We start from the raw sequence: 16,633 nt of genomic DNA, 5'->3' as shown, positions 1-16,633 counted from the left end.
CCCCCCCCACCCCTTTTCCGGGAATTACCCCTTACCCCCAGCGGTGCCCGGAAACCAGCCCCCACTCCTTCCGCCAATCCCCTACACCCACGGTACCCGAACCCACCCCCACCCCTTCGGTACCCGAACCCATCCCCTACCCCCACGGTACCCGAACCCAGATGATCGGGAAGTCGATGAGCGACAAGCTCCTCGGCGGGCGCACGCTCCACTTTTACCAGTGGCAGGGCGACGTCAAGGCGGACCTACTGCCGCGGCTGCGCGGCCGCATTGACGCAATGGCGGCGGCGCGCAGCCCTAGAAGCGGAGTATCTCCCCACATCTCCCCCACATCTCCCCTTTCTCGGCTTGACGCGATGGCGGCGGCGCGGGAGCCTAGAAGAGTATCTCCCCATATCTCCCCATATCCCCCCATATCTCGTGCCTAGAAGCGGAATATCTCCCCATATCTCCCCATATCTTGTGCCCAGAAGCGGAATATCTCCCCATATCTCCCCATATCTCCCCATGTCTCCCCATATCTCCCCATATCTCGTGCCTAGAAGCAGAATACGGATTCTTGTCTCCCAACCAGCGCCCGAGAGGCCCACGTGTTCCGCTGTACTCTCCCGTCTTCCGCTGTATTCACTGTCCTCCTCTCCGTTGTACTCACGCGGTGCTCTGAACACACTGCACAATACCCGTCCTCCCGCCCTCATCACGTTGGAGTCTCCACACCGCTCACACAACGCGCACCGGGCCTTGCACTTTGAATGCCGTGCCAGCTCCTGTCGTCTAGTCGTGGAGTCGCGAGCGACGAGCCCGGCCCTTGCCCCACCCACCTCGTGTGTGTGTGTGTGTGTGTGTGTGTCTGGAGAAGTGTCCCTGACCTGCCCTCTTCACAGCGGTAGGCGTGGGATCGCGAGCAGAAGGACGCCTGCCTGGCCGAGACGGCGGCTTCCTTCAAAGGGGGCGGCTCGCTCCTCTCGCACATTCGCGGTCCTCGCTGAGTCTCAGGGCTGAGGCTCGGCGGCGGCGGTGAGGAGGGCTGAGAGGCCGGCGGCGGTGGGGGTGCCAGGCGAGGGACGCCGAGGCGGGCAAGGAGGGGGGGGGGGGGGGCATGAGCTGCGGTTTGGGGCCCTCCATGGGAGGAGAGGGGGTAGGAGAGCGTACCGAGGGAGTAAGCTGGGCGCGTGGTGGCGGAGATGCTCCGTGGAAAACTGGGGAATTCACGTGCGAAAAAAGCGGCCCAGCTCGTCGGCTCACGCGTCTTTCCTCCACCGCCGCCCTCAGCCACGCCGCTACGACCGTCGGAGGCGTCAACTCCGCCGTCACATCACGGCGGCTGACCTAGCTCCTACGGCTACGGGGTGTGGAGGGTGAGTTGACCAGGGGTTGTGCGCCGGGCCCTCCTGCTCGGCTCCAGCCGGTAGACAAGTCTTGTCATCAACAGAGTAGATGGATCTGACCTCGGGGCCGATGTGACCTGCGCCTACCCTCACCTCGGGTAGACCGTTCACACCTCGCCCCGCGTAATATCCTGATTAGTTAATTGTTCCCGCGTGTTCGTTCGTCTCTTCGTATCTTGTTGCCAATAACATGGAGCAAGACGTAGACATCGCGCACTCGCAGCCCACCGCGCCACCGCGCCGCCGGGCGCCGCCCTCGGTCTCCGAGGGAGCTCAGCTACACCGTCTGGTCATGCGCATGGTAGCGGCCTACGGTCCGATCCGGCCTCCTTTGTATTGAGTCGCCTCATCAGCGCAGTGCGCTCAACCACAGCTTTCTGCGCAGTATATGAGATGGTGCTCTCAGCACTAACCCGCTTCAACAGCCCGTCACACGTCGCTGCTCGAATTCGCGCGAGTGGCTCCCAGTTCGAGTTTGCCCCTTCGCGGAGCGAACGCGAGCAGCGATGCTATGCGATGCGATGCGATGCGATGCGATTCGATTTGATGCAGCATGCAACAATGCACTGAATCTTTTGCCACAAGAACCCCAACGCGCCATCCATCACCCGTCAACGCGCTGGACTTGGCACCAACCGCCAACAGCGTGGCCTTGGCACCTTCCTCCTACCAACTCTCGAGCCCAACCCGACATGGATTTTGCCTGAACGGCAACACAAACCAGCCCCTAACCCCAGCCCCTAACCCCAGCCCCTAACCACCCCTAACCCGAGCCCCTAACCCCAGCGAACCCTACCCCCCGCGAACGGCTCGTGAACCTCGCCGAACCCTACCCCCCGCGAACGGCTCGTGAACCTCGCCGAACCCTACCCCCCGCGAACGGCTCGTGGTCAACTCGCCGAACCCTTCTCACATGGCAATGGCGGCTCTGCGAGCTCGCGACTCGCCCGCCGCCATTGGGGGGGGTGCGCCTACCCTCACCTCGGGTAGACCGTTCACACCTCGCCCCGCGTAATATCCTGATTAGTTAATTGTTCCCGCGTGTTCGTTCGTCTCTTCGTATCTTGTTGCCAATAACATGGAGCAAGACGTAGACATCGCGCACTCGCAGCCCACCGCGCCACCGCGCCGCCGGGCGCCGCCCTCGGTCTCCGAGGGAGCTCAGCTACACCGTCTGGTCATGCGCATGACCAAGCGCTGGTAGCGTGGTTTTACCTCACACCCATGGTCTCACAGTGTGCCGGCAGTCGCCGAGCAGTGTCGCTCACACAAGCCGCAGCACAAGTGACTGAGGGCCAGTGAGGGCGAGCCCATCGCTGTCACAGCTGTGGCAGCCGCACAGTAGGCTGTGTCAACTGTGCAGAGTGTGTGAGCAGCAGAGGAGCTGCTCTCCAGGCTTCTATCGCAAAGAGCTGCATGCCACCGAAAGCGCTGTCGAGGTTCGCCGAGCGCGGCGCAGGTTGGGGGACACCGTCACCGACGAGCGCGTTGGAGTATTCACTCCGGACAAAGACGGGGACACAGCGGATGGTGCGGGGTGTGTCCCCGTCATAGCGGCGAGGCGCGGGACCGTCTGTGGCGAAGTGGGTCGCGTCCTCCGATTTTGTTCCACCCAGCATCCACACCCTCTAGGTAAGTCAGCTCAAACGAGCTCCCTCCAGCTCCCAATAAAGCCGTAGCTACTGTGTACCGGCCCAGGGGGGGGGCACCTTCAGCAGCGCGGTGCACCTCGATCCTGTACCGTGTTGTTATGACCGAAGGAAATCCCCCCCCCCCCCCCCCCCCCGAATGAACGCACCAGCTCCGGGAGGCCGAAACGATCGCCCAGGGCCGAGGCAGGGGGTCCCGTGCGCACACCACACACACGCGGGGTGGGTACCCTTTCATAGCGAGCGATCCGGAGAATCCACACCGTAAACCCGCATCCCAGTGTGCAACAGTGCAACAACATGTGAGGGCACCTCAAAGTTAAAACCATGACACTTAACTGATTTGATTTGGTGTTGCTGTGCGTCGGTATTGGCTAAAAATCTCTCTCTTCTCTCTAACTAAACCATCTCGGTGCTGTTGTCGCTGATCGTACTGAGTCGCCGCTCCTTGGGGCTAGCCTCCCGCGAGGGGCTAGCCTCCCGGGAGCGTTCAGAAGAAAACTGGGAACAGCGCGATGGCCTCGCGGCGCCGCTGTGGCCTTCACCGAACGCGCCCCGCTGGCGCAGTCGCTGCCCCGCCGCGTGCCCCGCCGCGGCGTCGGCCCCCCGCTCGGCTTCTCGGAGGTGCCTATCGCCTCATCTTGATTCATCTCAGTTTATCTTGGTTCATCTCGTTAGCAGCTTCTCGGAAGTGGTTGCGCCCGCGCACGAGGGGTGCGAGGTCAGCCGAGCAATCGAGGAGGTCCAGCGGCGGCGGCCGCCGCCGCCGCCGCTTAAGGAGGGACTGCTGCTATCGCCGTCATCGCTCGCGCTGAGCAGATCTCGCACCTGTGGACGTGCGGTTGCCTTTTTGTCGAGGGCTTCTCTCCCACAACGACGAGACTTGTCCGTGTCGCCATAGGCCGCCTGCGCTTCTGCGCGCGCCCGCTCCGCCCGCTCCGCCGCCATCTCGCCGTACTCGCCGCGCGCAGCGTCCGCCCGCTTCGACCCTTCGCGCATGTACGCACCACCGAGAGAGGCGTAGCGCTCGGTTGCCACTCGAACCTCCTCCTCCTCGGCAAGCTGCTGCTGCTGCCGCAGGCTCGCCGCCACCTTGAAATGGTGCCGGTCTGTGCCCGTGCGATAACTGCTCTCGGCGATCAGTCCTTCGATGTGCCCCTCGTCCCCTTCCTTGCCGTCCTCGTCGTCGCCGAGGTGATCCGACAGTCCTCGGGGTCGTCATCATCAGCCGCCTGGCGTAGTACGAACCTCGACATTCCGCGCAAGTTCCTGGATGCACGGAGGTCGCAGCGACCTGCTGACGAGGCGATGCTCGCAAGAACGGACGGTCGCGCCAAGCGGTGCTCGCGTAGCTCTGACGACGCGCTGAGCAACGAACGCTGAGCAACGAACGGCCAACTTTGGAGGACGGACGAAACTTCCTTGAGGTGGCGATTGTGTGAAGACTGTGCGTCGTCAGGACTCCGCCAGGACTCTGTCAGGACTCTGTCAGGACTCGGTCAGGAATCTGTCAGGACTGTCAGGACAGGTGCGGGAGGTCCACAAACCAGGTGACTCCAAGTGCTCCAAGTGCACCTCATCATCCGGCCCGCTCCACCACCACACACCACCGCACCCACCACGCCACCACCGCACACACCACCCCACCCCACTCAAAGAGCAGATCACATCAGAGACCCCGGGGCCCGCGGCGCGGGAGGGGGCTGCTGTGTGCGTGTGTGTGCTAACCGGGGGACGCGGCTCCGCTCTCTTCGCCACATCTCGCCGCATCTCGCCGCATCTCGCCACATCTCGCCACACCTCGCCACACTCGCCACACCTCGCCATACCTCGCCATACCTCGCCTGATCTCCCCATCTCGTCCCTCGCCATACCTCGCCACACATCTCGCCGACACCCCGCGCGCGCGTCCCTCGCCCGCGATGAGTTCGCCCGACGCCCCAAGCCGCGACCCCCCAGCCCTCGCCCCCCCTGGGCTCCAAGTGCGGAGCTGCCTGTGTGGACGCGCGCGCGCTCGTGTCCGCTGGGGCTGCGTGCAGGCAGGGCAGGGATTCGGCTTCCGGCGTGGCCGCGTGACGTGTGTGGGTGGAGCGACAGGCGCTGCGCAAGGATCCGGAGAAGGGCAAGCTCTTTGTCACAATGAAGGCGCCGCGAGGGCTCCCCTCCCCTCCCCTCAGGGCCGCAACGCGAGCGTGTACATCCTGCCAGGCGCCCGCCTCGCCTTCAGCATCGATGCTTGCAGCGGCAAGATCCACGTCTCGGTCCGCAGCAGCGGGGAGGGCGCGAGGGCGCGACCCTCGACGGCGGGAATAGCTCCAAGATGTTCTACGTCACGGGAGGCTGCAGCCCCCTCTACCTGGGGGTTCTGCACTTTGTGGACGGGCGAGGTGATTTCAAGCCGCACCTCATGTCACGTCTCGATGGAGGGTGTCAGCTTCAGCTAGTGCGCGGCTGGCGATGTGCGGAACCCTCCACCGAGGGCCATTCTGCTAGCTCCGCACCTCGCCCGCTGACGCCCAGCTTGCGCTGCCCGTCCTCGTCCAGGGTGGCGGCGCTGTGATCGTGGAGGCCAGCGGCGACGTCTCGATGAAAGGTGTCAGCTTCAGCGAGTGTACGGCTGGCGCGGTGCGTCTTACGCCCTCTCCCTCCCACACACTGCTCGGCGCGATGCTTCACCGTGCAGAAAATTGGACGCCCTCCCCGAGAGCCACTCTGCTTGCCCGGGCGGGACACTGACGCCCTGCTAGCGCTGCCCGCCTCGTTCAGGGTGGCGCTGTGTACGTGAGCGGCAGCGGCGATGTCTCGATAGACAGTGCAAGCTACAGCGAGTGCACGGCTGACTATGTGCGCCGCCACCCTCCCCCCCCCCCCCCGTGCCGCGGCCTCTCTCTTCGGAGCTCGAGGAGAACCTCTCCCAGTAGGGCCACAAGCGGCGGCACTCGATGCATCGCACAGCCTGATGAGGGCGCCCTCTGTCGTTGGCGCAGCGAGTGGTAGGCATCGCGAACGCGGCGTGCACGAGCATGAGCGCCGGCAAAGGGGCGCCATCCCCTCCACCATGGCCTAATAAGCGACTCGAAAGGAATGGGGGGTGGAGAGGGAAAAGGGGGGGTCCACTTCGCTTTTCTAAGGAAGCCGTCGTCTGCGCCTTGTCTGTCGTGTGAATCGTGCGTGTGCGAGAGCCTTTTGTTTTGAAATTCTTCCGCCCCGGAAATAAAAAATCACGCGTCGAGCTGAGGGTCACGCCACGGGGACGCTCGCACACCGTACCATGCAGCGCGCATTGCTCCTTCTCGCGCTGCCGGTGCACACATGTGCGACTGGACAGTACTGCGCGCCACCGTGCTCGCCTGCTCCGGATGCGCCTGCGGAGTCCGATGTCTCCCGCGGATTTTCGCAACGACACACCGGCACCGGCACTACAGCTCTCCCTCTCGCAAGTGGTCGGAGGCACCAACACAAGCTCCACCCGCAAGCGTCCGGCACTCGGACGCACCCGCTGCAGTTGACAGACAGCACCAGGGCTACAAATCATGTGAGGGTGCACCGGACAATCAGGCCACCGGCACCTGCCATCTCCGCGAGCCACGAGCGGATAAACGAGTCGTGCTGGGCCAACGGAGCAAGGCTGCCACGCCTCCCCCTGAATCCGTCGGAGCGCCGCACTGCGTATCCTGCTGGCTGGAAGCGCGTCGGACGGTCGCTTAGTGAACGCCCGGGGTGCCCCTCGCTCTCGACGGCGAGGGCTCCTGGCTGCGCTCAAGCCTGGGAGGCTGCGCGGCGGCCTAACTCACGGCGCACGAAGCAGCCTTTGAGGGCGCGCGTCGTCATGCTGGTGGCGTTCAAGGACACGCAACCTGTCGAGCTGATCAGGCACCTCGAGTACCACCTGCTGCTCGGCGTCCACCATGCCGTGTACATTGACAACTCGTGCGATCGCGACGCGGCCGCCAACGTTTCACTCGCACCGTACGTCGCGCGTGGCCTCGTTACCATCTTCGATTTGCGGTGCAGGAGTATACACCACATAGCGCGGGCGCTGGAGAGGGGCCAGCGCGGCGCGAGCTCGGTGGCGTTGTACATCATCTACGCCACGCCCTCGCTGCAGCCGCCGGTGGGCTCGCTGCTGCTTCCGCTCGACGACGACGAGTACATGGTCGTACCCTCCAACTCTTCGCTGCGCGACCTGGCAACGCGGATGCATCGCGACCGAATCTCCTCGGTTGTCGTGCCGTGGCGGCTCTTCGGTAGCTCGGGTCTGGTTTGTCAGCCCCAAGGGCCGGTGCTGCGCCATTTTGTGCGTCGTGCGCCGCTTACCTGGGCTCTCGACGGCCGCTCCGACCGTCGGGTGCCACAGGTGGCGGTCGGCAAGCCGTTGGTCCTGTGGGGTGTCGATTGTCGCCTCAAATGCTCAACGCACTCGTGCAAGTACCAGGGGGTGCGCGGGCACGGCGAGCGCTGGCGTTCCGACTGCGCGACCATCGGGCTGAGAACCGACTGCCTGAAGGGCGCGGGAGTGTACCTCGCCCACTACTCCTACCAGTCGGAGCAGCGGATGGAGCTCAAGGCGAAGCGGGGACACACGTCGGGCAAGGCGGTCCTCGCGAGGCGCCCGCCCGCCCTCTACGAGCGCATCGTCGACACGAGCGTCTCCGCGGCCGTCGACGATCGCATCCGCAGCATCGTCTACGCGCCGCTCCGCCGCTGCCTGACGACCCTCTTCGCCGCGGCGGAGGCGCCCGCGCCGCGGCCGCCGCTGCCTGACGACCCTCTTGGCCGCGGGCTCGACGCGAGCGCGGCCAACCTGAGTGCGGCGCCGCGCTTCGTCGTCGCGAGTGCGGCCAACCTGAGTGCGGTCGAGCGCGCGGCGTGCGCGCACGAGGCGTCGCCGCGCGTCGCAGTGCCGAGCCCGGCGCGGCCGTTCATCTTCTTCCACCTGCGCAAGTCGGGCGGCTCCGAGTTGCGCGAGGCGCTGGTGCGCGCGGCCGAGACTCTGCGGCTCTCGCACTACATCCCGTGCTACGCTCACCGGGCCGGCTCGTGGCTGCAGCCCGGCAAGGAGCTCGCCGGTCAGCGCTCGAACTCCGCCGCACGTCGCGGCTGCCACACGTACGGAACCGACTCTCTGCTCTCGCGGCCGCGGGCGGCACCGCCGAGCGAGCTTCCTTTCGGGCAGTCGGCGCCCGCGCTGTACGCAGGCCACATGCCCTTCCTCGTGAGTCAATCGCTCGGCGCGTTCGGCTGGACGCAGGGGGGGGGCGTCGCCAGCAGCCCGAGCGACGGCCACTTCGATTGCGTGCTGCTCGTGCGCGAGCCGGTCGCGCGCTTCCGGTCGTGCTACAATGAGCGTCTGGCGCCTACGCTCGACGGGCGCGACCTCGGCAATCTGACCGCAGAAGAGCTGCGTGGCGCCGTTGGCCGCACCGATGGCATGCACACGTGCGTCAATGAGATTGCGCGGTGGGTGGCGCCAACGTCGGGGTGGGGCGAGCGGCGCAACTCTCGCGCCGGGCTCTATCTCGACGCGGACGAGCTCGCGGAGGCACGGCGGCGGATCGACTCGTGCGTGGTGGCCGACCTGGTGGACGCGTGCTCGCAGACCGTTGGGCTGCTCGCGTACCACTTCCCGTGGCTCGCGCCCACAGGTGACAGATCTGCCGAATATCTCCCGACTCTAAAAGCCGCCCGAAGGAGCGCCGCCTCAACACGGGGTCTCGGCTCTATCCAGCCATGCTAGCTCCAGCCGCAGCCCCACCCGGCCGCCCGAGGGTGTCCCCCCAGGCAGAGAAGACTAATCCTGGGGGAAGCAACCGAACAGCCGCTGTGCGGCTGTGGCTGTCACGCTTTCACAATTTGTCACGGAGGGAGCGTCTCCCATTTATGCAACACCAGCTCAGTGAGAGAGCGAGAAACCACGAGACAGGGGAAGATGCAAAACACACTTCACTCTTCAGGCGACAGGCGCCTTCAATGGAAGGTTCCTTTACATGCAAACGTACAGTCGGGGGTCGGAGGCACGTGGAGGAAGGCTCACGTGCCACCACCTGACCCCCCCGCAGTCCACCACTGCACAACTGCCCTCGCTGTTATCGTCTCTCCCTCTGCCGCCCCATCGCCAGAAGCTTCACGGGTTGGGAGGTGGAGCGCGAAAGCACACACCGGAAACCCTGACCTGCTCGGTGCAGTAAAAGCTGGCCGCACCCTTGTTGGTCGAAAGCTTCACGAGGGCGTTGGCCAGGAGGAACTCGTCAGCCAATAATCTGTCCGCAATGGCGCGTGAAGCCGCACTCAGGTTCGTCTGTCCAGAGGACGCATGGCTCATCGTCGGGTTGTGGCTTCCACAGCTTGAGTTGTGCGCATGATGACCACGGCTACCGAGCCAAACGAGCAGCTCTCTCATATCTGCCTCGAGAGTCTCTGTGGCCACGGCAAATATGTCGCCGCGAGCAGCTCGTCTCTGCAGGGCGCACGTGGTTCCAGCCCAGTAGAAGCAAAACCCCTTATCAACATGGGCCAAGTTGAACGCGCAAGTTTTGCCTGCACAAGCATGTGAGTTTCTTGGCCATGGTGCAGACAGCTGCGCTGCTGTGAGATCGCACTGATTGGCATGCGAAGGGCGGCGGTTGTTCAGCGTCGCATAGCGCTGCAGCAGCTCGTCAGCAGACGCCCAGCAGGCACTACGAGAGTCACTATGAGAGGCACTTTCTTCGACCCACATGTTGTAGGAGGAGATGAACCTGGCCACCGGATTGCGGACCGTGACCACGATCAAAGGGCTCCTGCTGGGATCAATCAGAATTGCTGCTGGTGGGGCAACGACGTGTACTTCATTGACCACGACACACTTGTGTCTCAGGAAGTCGTGTAAGCTTCCAGAGCCTGTCTTTCCTACACGCACGACCATAGGCGTACCGGCTGAATACTTTGTATGTAATTGAACCCCTGGCAATCCACGAAGTCCAGGCATAACTTTACTGCTCATATTGGTGGAGTTCGGTTCAGCCATTGACATGAGAACCCCATGTGCTTGAGATAGCGTGCACTCGTTGCTCACCCTGGGGCAAACTGATGGCGCGTGTTCCAGCAAATGGGACGGTCTAGCAAGTGTGACGCTGCCAAGTTTGTCCGCTTGCTCGTTTGTGCAAAAGGCCCTGAACACGCGCTTTGCGTCTGGCTTTGCGAGCAGGTAGCTCGCGTTGAGCGAGCAAAGCACAATCTTTTCAGTTAGAGGCTTCTCCAGCGAATGGAAGACTTGCGTTGCCGAGGTGCGCCAGCGCATCTCCATGCTCACCGCCCGGTTCTCCACCTGCGCCCAGTCTGTGCACGAGTACTCTGGGGCTTGTCCTTGTGTCCCCAGGCAGCCTGCAGAGGCAAGAGCAGATACCATGGCTCGAAAAGATTTGCCGCGCTCGCCAGCTTTAGGAAGGGAGCAGTTATCGCCACTAGCAGCCTTGTAGTATGCCCAGGCCACATTCCCGATGGGGTTCGGGTAGTCGGATCTCGAATTGCTCTCACCGGTCGAGGTGCCTGAGCGCCACTTTGACTCCTTGCAAAACGGCACGCGCATGATATCGCACGCCACAACGTCTGCCTGGTCGAAGCCCTTTTCTTTCGCGCCGGCCAGGTCAATGACCATCGTTTCGAATCCCTCATCCCGATAGGCCTTGACCACAACCGGCAGCTTCTCAGCCAGCGCGTCCACGGTCTGCGGCACAAATTCGTCAAACAGAAGCGAGGGAGGCTGCAGGTGCATCTCAACAGTTGGGCCACTCCCCTCCATATGCTGGTTGTATGTGCTGCGCGCCCAGCTCAAGAGTGGCGTGCGGTACACGATCACCGCTGACAGCCGCTGGTAGCCGGCTTCCTTGAACGCATGCGCAAGCAGCGGTGCGTAGGTCGGATTACCGAAAGCCTCGTCCGACACGATCAAGTTGGGTGCGTCGCTTTGTGCAATTCTCGCAAACTCATCTTTCCACCACTGAAGGATGACCGCCTCCACTGCCGCGTCATCTCCGGTTGCCAGTGTGCGACGCAGTGCTGAGTCGATATTGGTACATTCCCTGCCGAGTTGCCGTGCGCGTGCCAGCTGCGTTCTTTCCTTATCTATAGTGCTGGCTCCGCAGACTTCGTGGTCTTGCGTCTGCTGGTGGCATGGCTTCAGGACATATCGAAGTGACCCGGACCATTTGCCTCCAAGCCTCGCAGTTGTCTGGGCACGGCAGCTTTCGCCAAAGAGACTCGGGTATGTCCAGCCATAGGACTTGAGGCGCTGCGCATTTGTGGCGAAGAATGCTTGCAAGTGTGTTGTACCTGTTTTTGCAGGCCCTACGTGCAGCAAGGCATGCGGACCAGGTGGGTTGCCCGCAGCGAAACTGATCGTGTGGATCTCGGCGTTGTCCAAGGCCGCGCGCGTCGCGCTCACGCGGTGGCTCCACCCGGGCGCAAAAGGCGGGAACGGTGGGGAGGGTGGCGGCGTTGGTGGCATCGGCGTGTCGGCGTCGAGAATAGCCGTGCCGGCTGCGTGGCATGCGCCGACGGCGGTGCACGCCAACGCGAAAACCGACGAGGCGCGCATGAGCCAGCGGGCGGCGACGCGGTTGCGTCTGGCTCAAAAGAATTCAACAAATGAATCTCCCGCGCAGCACACAGGTTCGACACAGGTACCAAAAGAGGCACAGCCTGCGACGGACCTTTAGAAGGCGCCGTCGTCCTCATGGAGGTGGGCACGATCGGGGGGACAGTCGAATCCGCGAGCACCGTAGTGCTCGCCGAAAAGACCATCCCCATCATCCCAACCCCCCCGGCGACCCCCTCGCCGCTTGCCCCGCCAGCGGGCACTGCGCGACCCACCCCCGCGCCCTCGACCGCGCCCCCCGCCAGGAGCATATCGCATCACCACCGCCCGATCCTCGTCGAAGAGCAGAATCTTTCCCGCCTTCACCAGCTCCTTCCACCCCTCCGTGTCCTGCAACGTCGTGGCGCCAGCCCATAGCTCCGGCCCTCCGTCGCAACATCCCGGCCCCTGTTCCGGCATAGCGTCCAAAGCCGCCCTAAACCTAGGGCAGCGCGCCGCGTCCCATGCCGCCTTCTCAGCCGCCTGGATAGCCGCCCACTGGGCAACCGAGTAGTGGGAGGGGCGAGATTGGCGAGCAGTGTGTGTGTGTGTGTGTGTGTGTGTGTGTGTGTGTGTGTGTGTGTGTGTGTGTGTGTGTGTGTGTGTGTGTGTGTGTGTGTGTGTGTGTGTGTGTGTGTGTGTGTGTGTGTGTGTGTGTGTGTGTGTGTGTGTGTGTGTGTGTGTGTGTGTGTGTGCGTGCGTGCGTGCGTGCGTGCGTGTGCGAGCCGCCCTGAACGCCACGAGCAAAAACACACACAGTATAGTAGTCCCGGGTAATCCCGGATAATCTCCGGTAATCTCGGGTAATCTCGGGTAATCTCGGGTAGGATGGGGGACCTCAGCGCGCCGATCAACTCTGAGCGCCAGCAGGACACGTCTCGCAGCCGCTCGCGCTGGTGGTCGCGGCCGGCGCGCGCCACCGTCGAACCGCTAGTCGCCTCTCCTGACGCGGCCTCTGACGATGGTTCGGCCGCCGCTGGCAAAGCGGTCCGGCCTGGCCTCACGGTGGGCAAGGTGTTTGCGCTCTCCTCGCAGGAGAGGCCGGTGCTGCTGCTCGCCGTGCTCCTCCGCCTCGGCTCCGAAGGCTGCTCATTTGCGAGCCCGCTCATCCTCGCCACAGCGTACGACGCGGTGGTGGAGTCGTACGGCCACGAGGAGCGGGGCGACGCGACGCGGGAGGTCATCCTCCGCACCTTCACGTGGGTGCTTGCGCTGCACGTGGCCGGCCAGGCACTCGGTTTCCTCTCCGGCTTCGCGACCGGTCTCTCGGGCGAGCGCGTCGTCTCGCGGCTGCGGCGGCGGCTGTACGAGCACCTGCTGCGGCAAGAGATGGGCTTCTTCGACGCGCAGAAGAGCGGGGACCTGGTCTCGCGGCTCGGCTCGGACACGCTGCTGCTGCAGCAGGCCACGATAGAGAGATAGGTCGGAAGGCGAAACACAGTCCGACCAATGACTGACGGGCGGTGGCAGTCACACACAAGGAGCGACACACGGAACCACAAGACAAGACACCCAGCCAACAGGGCTGCCACACTTCCTGAGCGAACTTCCCTAGGCCACGACGTCCTCGCCTCACGACTTCTTCATATCCCCATATCTCCCCATATCTCCCCATATCTCCCCACAGGCCACGACGTCCTCGCCTCACGACTTCTTCATATCCCCATATCTCCCCATATCTCCCCATATCTCCCCACAGGCCACGACGTCCTCGCCTCACGACTTCTTCATATCCCCATATCTCCCCATATCTCCCCATATCTCCCCACAGGCCACGACGTCGTCGCTGAACGACTTCTGCATATCTCCCCGTATCTCCCCATATCTCCCCGTATCTCCCCACAGGCCACGACGTCGTCGCTGAACGGCTTCTGCATATCTCCCCGTATCTCCCCATATCTCCCCATATCTCCCCACAGGCCACGACGTCGTCGCTCAACGACTTCTTCATCGGCATTGTCAAGGTCGTCGGCGGGGTCACGCTCATGTTCATAGCCGTGCGCTGGCCGAGGGCCCCGATCGCTACCCTCTCTTCACACACCCCGGCTGTGAACAGGTTCATAGTGAGCTGGCAGATGACGCTGATCGCCTTCCTCTCGCTACTTGGCTGGCTCGTGCTGGTCTGCTTGCCCGGGATGAGGCGCGTGTCCCGCCTCACCATCTCGGCTAATCTGGGCTAATCTGGGCTAATCTCGGCCGATCTCCCCGTTTGCCCGGAATGAGGCGCGTGTCCCGCCTCACCATCTCGGCTAATCTGGACTAATCTGGGCTAATCTCGGCTGATCTCCCCGTTTGCCCGAGGCGCGTGTCCCGCCTCATATCTCCCCACATCTCCCCACATCTCCCCACATCTCCCCTCATCACCCTAGGCTCGTGTCCCGCCTCACCAAGCAGTACCAGGCTGCGCTCGCCCGCGCGTCGGTCGCGTCGACTGAGTCGCTCGGCACGGGGCCCTAGTAGTCTTAATTAATTAAGGGTTAATTAAGGGTTAATTAAGGGTTCCAGGCGACGCCGCTCGAGCCCTTCATTAAGCTTAAACCACAAGCCTCTCGCACAGCACACTAGGGTTCGGTACTCTGGAGGTATGGGAGTCATCACGTGGGCATGATGCGCACCGTCCGCTGCTAGATGCAACCTCCCCAGATCTCGAGCATCTCTCCCCACACGTAGGCATGATGCGCACCGTCCGCTGCTTTGCGGCGGAGACGCTCGAGGTGGGGCGGTACCAGGACTGCATCGGGGCATCTCTTGGAACCTTCCCTGAGCCTTCGCAGAACCTTCCGATAGGTGGGGCGGTACCAAGACTGCATCGGGGCGCCGACGGGCCGCGAGTGGTGGCCTTCGGCGGGCGACACCACCTACCGCCACGGGGCGTTCAAGTCGGCCGCAGGCACGGCTCTCACCTCGTCTCCCCACATCTCCCCACATCTCCCCACATCTCCCCACATCTCCCCCCATCTCCCCACATCTCCCCACATCTCCCCCCACCTCCCCCAACTTCCGGAGGAATGGCCCTAACCTCGTCCGGCTTCGCGGTCATCTTTGGCGCCTTGCAGGTGAGCGTGGGCGTCGGCTTCTGGCTGATCACCTACGGCCAGCTGCAGTTCGGCAAGCTCACCGCGTTCCAGTCCTACCAGATGCAGGCCCGCCCGACTCCGGCCCGGCTACACGTACGACGGTTGGCTGTGTCTGACTATGCGGAACTTGGCATAGATCGTGATGGGGATTGGTCAGCTCGCCTCCTCCGCCATGTCGCTGGGGCAGGCCATCGGAGGCGCCATATCTCCCATATATCTCCCCACATCTCCCCACATCTCCCCACACCTCCCCACACCTCCCCACACCTCCCCACACCTCCCCGCACCTCCCCACACCTCCCCACACCTCCCCACACCTCCCCACCTCTCCCCACACCTCCCTGGGCCAAATGAGGTGCCACCAAGATCTTCCAGCTACTTGACCGCGAGCCGCGGCTACCAACCGGCGGCGGGCAGTCGCCGGCAGAGCCGATGCGCGGCGAGATCGCCTTCGAGGGCGTCGTGTTCGCCTTCCCGACGGCAGAGGACGTCCCCGTGCTGCGTGGCTTCACCCTGTCTGTGAAGGCTTTGTCGACACGCGGCGCTGGCTGTACGGGTGGGGCATTGCTGAGCTCTCGGCTGTGCGCGCACGCACTCTCAGGCCGAGTCGACGGTCGCGCTGGTGGGGTCGAGCGGCTGCGGCAAGAGCACAACCCTCTCTCTGCTGCTGCGCTTCTACGACCCGCAGCGAGGCGCGATCACGATCGACGGCCACGGGGTGGGGGACCTCGACCAGGTGTGGCTGCCTCCCCACATCTCCCCACATCCCCCCACATCTCCCCACATCTCCCCACATCTCCCCACATCCCCCCACATCTCCCCACATCTCCCCACATCTCCCCACATCTCCCCATATCTCCCCACATCTCCCCACATCTCCCCACATCTCCCCACATCTCCCCTTGAGATGTGGGCCACCTCGACCAGGTGTGGCTGCGGTCCCAGATGGCGCTGGTGCAGCAGGCGATCTCCCCATCTCTCCCCATCTCTCCCCCCCTCTCCCCCGTGGCTGCGGCCCCAGATGGCGCTGGCGCAGTGGGGTCCGCCCCTAGCTGGCGAGGAATGACTCACTCACGCGTAGTTCTTGCGGGCGCAAGAGGAGCCGCCCCCCGCCACACGCCCTCAGCTGCTGGCGAGTAGCGGCTACCCACTCCCCACCAGCCCTTCTATTCATGGGCGCACCAGGAGCCGCTCCTCTTCGGTCTCTCCGTCGAGGAGAACGTCGGCTACTCCCTGTCCGCGGCGCGCGCGCGCGAAGGCGGGGGGCGGGTCGACTTTAACGACGCCGCCGTCCGCGCGCGCGTAGAGGAGGCGTGCCGCCGCGCCAACGCGCACGAGTTTGTGGGCGGCCTCTCTGACGGGTGCGAGACGTTGTCGGGATGGCGCGGCATCTGTTGGAACCGTCCCTGAGCCTTCTCGGAACCTTCCGACAGGTGGGGCGGTACCAGGACTGCATCGGGGCATCTGTTGGAACCGTCCCTGAGCCTTCTCAGAACCTTCCGATAGGTACGCGACGCTGGTCGGAGAGCGCGGCATCAAGCTGTCCGGCAGGCAGACACTTCCGAGACACGTCCGAGACACTTCCGAGACATGTCAGGCATCAAGCTGTCGGGCGGGCAGAAGCAGCGCGTCGCCATCGCGCGCGCCCTGCTCGCGGAGCCGCGCGTGCTGCTGCTCGACGAGGCGATCTCCCCACATCTCCTCACACCTCCCCACATCTCCCCACACCTCCCCACACCTCACCACACCTCCCCACACCTCCCCATATCTCCCCACATCTCGCCACATCTCCCCGCATCTCCCCGCATCTCCCCACACCTCCCCATATCTCCCCACATCTCCCCACATCTCCCCACACCTCCCCACACCTCCCCACACCTCCCCATACTCCCCACATCTCGCCAC

The 16,633-nt window shown here is 63.9% G+C and overlaps 3 protein-coding genes across 3 annotated transcripts in view; all 3 read left to right on the top strand.

The window, feature by feature from the left end:
- The window catches only part of EMIHUDRAFT_232341 (hypothetical protein), a gene marked incomplete at both ends in the record, with an annotated part of 1,864 nt that extends 875 nt beyond the window's left edge, over positions 1-989 (top strand). The window contains 2 exons of the mRNA XM_005783280.1: positions 162-308; positions 891-989. Coding sequence (XP_005783337.1) covers positions 162-308; positions 891-989 — 246 coding nt within the window. The remainder of the gene's footprint in view (positions 1-161; positions 309-890) is intronic.
- Positions 990-12,479: 11,490 nt separating this feature from the next.
- On the top strand, positions 12,480-14,352 carry EMIHUDRAFT_456430 (hypothetical protein; the record flags this gene model as incomplete). Its single annotated transcript, XM_005783279.1, has 5 exons — positions 12,480-13,016; positions 13,571-13,638; positions 13,708-13,791; positions 14,021-14,094; positions 14,322-14,352. Coding segments are annotated over 5 exons (792 nt in total), but the record flags the coding sequence as incomplete, so codon positions are not given.
- Positions 14,353-14,659: 307 nt separating this feature from the next.
- EMIHUDRAFT_232336 (putative ABC transporter) overlaps positions 14,660-16,633 on the top strand; it is a gene marked incomplete at both ends in the record, with an annotated part of 3,438 nt that continues 1,464 nt past the window's right edge. The window contains 6 exons of the mRNA XM_005783278.1: positions 14,660-14,821; positions 15,095-15,247; positions 15,330-15,464; positions 15,656-15,682; positions 15,914-16,121; positions 16,326-16,393. Coding sequence (XP_005783335.1) covers positions 14,660-14,821; positions 15,095-15,247; positions 15,330-15,464; positions 15,656-15,682; positions 15,914-16,121; positions 16,326-16,393 — 753 coding nt within the window. The remainder of the gene's footprint in view (positions 14,822-15,094; positions 15,248-15,329; positions 15,465-15,655; positions 15,683-15,913; positions 16,122-16,325; positions 16,394-16,633) is intronic.

The sequence above is a fragment of the Emiliania huxleyi genome, assembly GCF_000372725.1.
Source record: "Emiliania huxleyi CCMP1516 chromosome Unknown EMIHUscaffold_180, whole genome shotgun sequence".
NCBI classification, from domain to species: Eukaryota; Haptophyta; order Isochrysidales; family Noelaerhabdaceae; genus Emiliania; species Emiliania huxleyi.
Note: the sequence above shows the minus strand (reverse complement) of the source record. Positions and strands in the feature narration are given on the sequence as shown.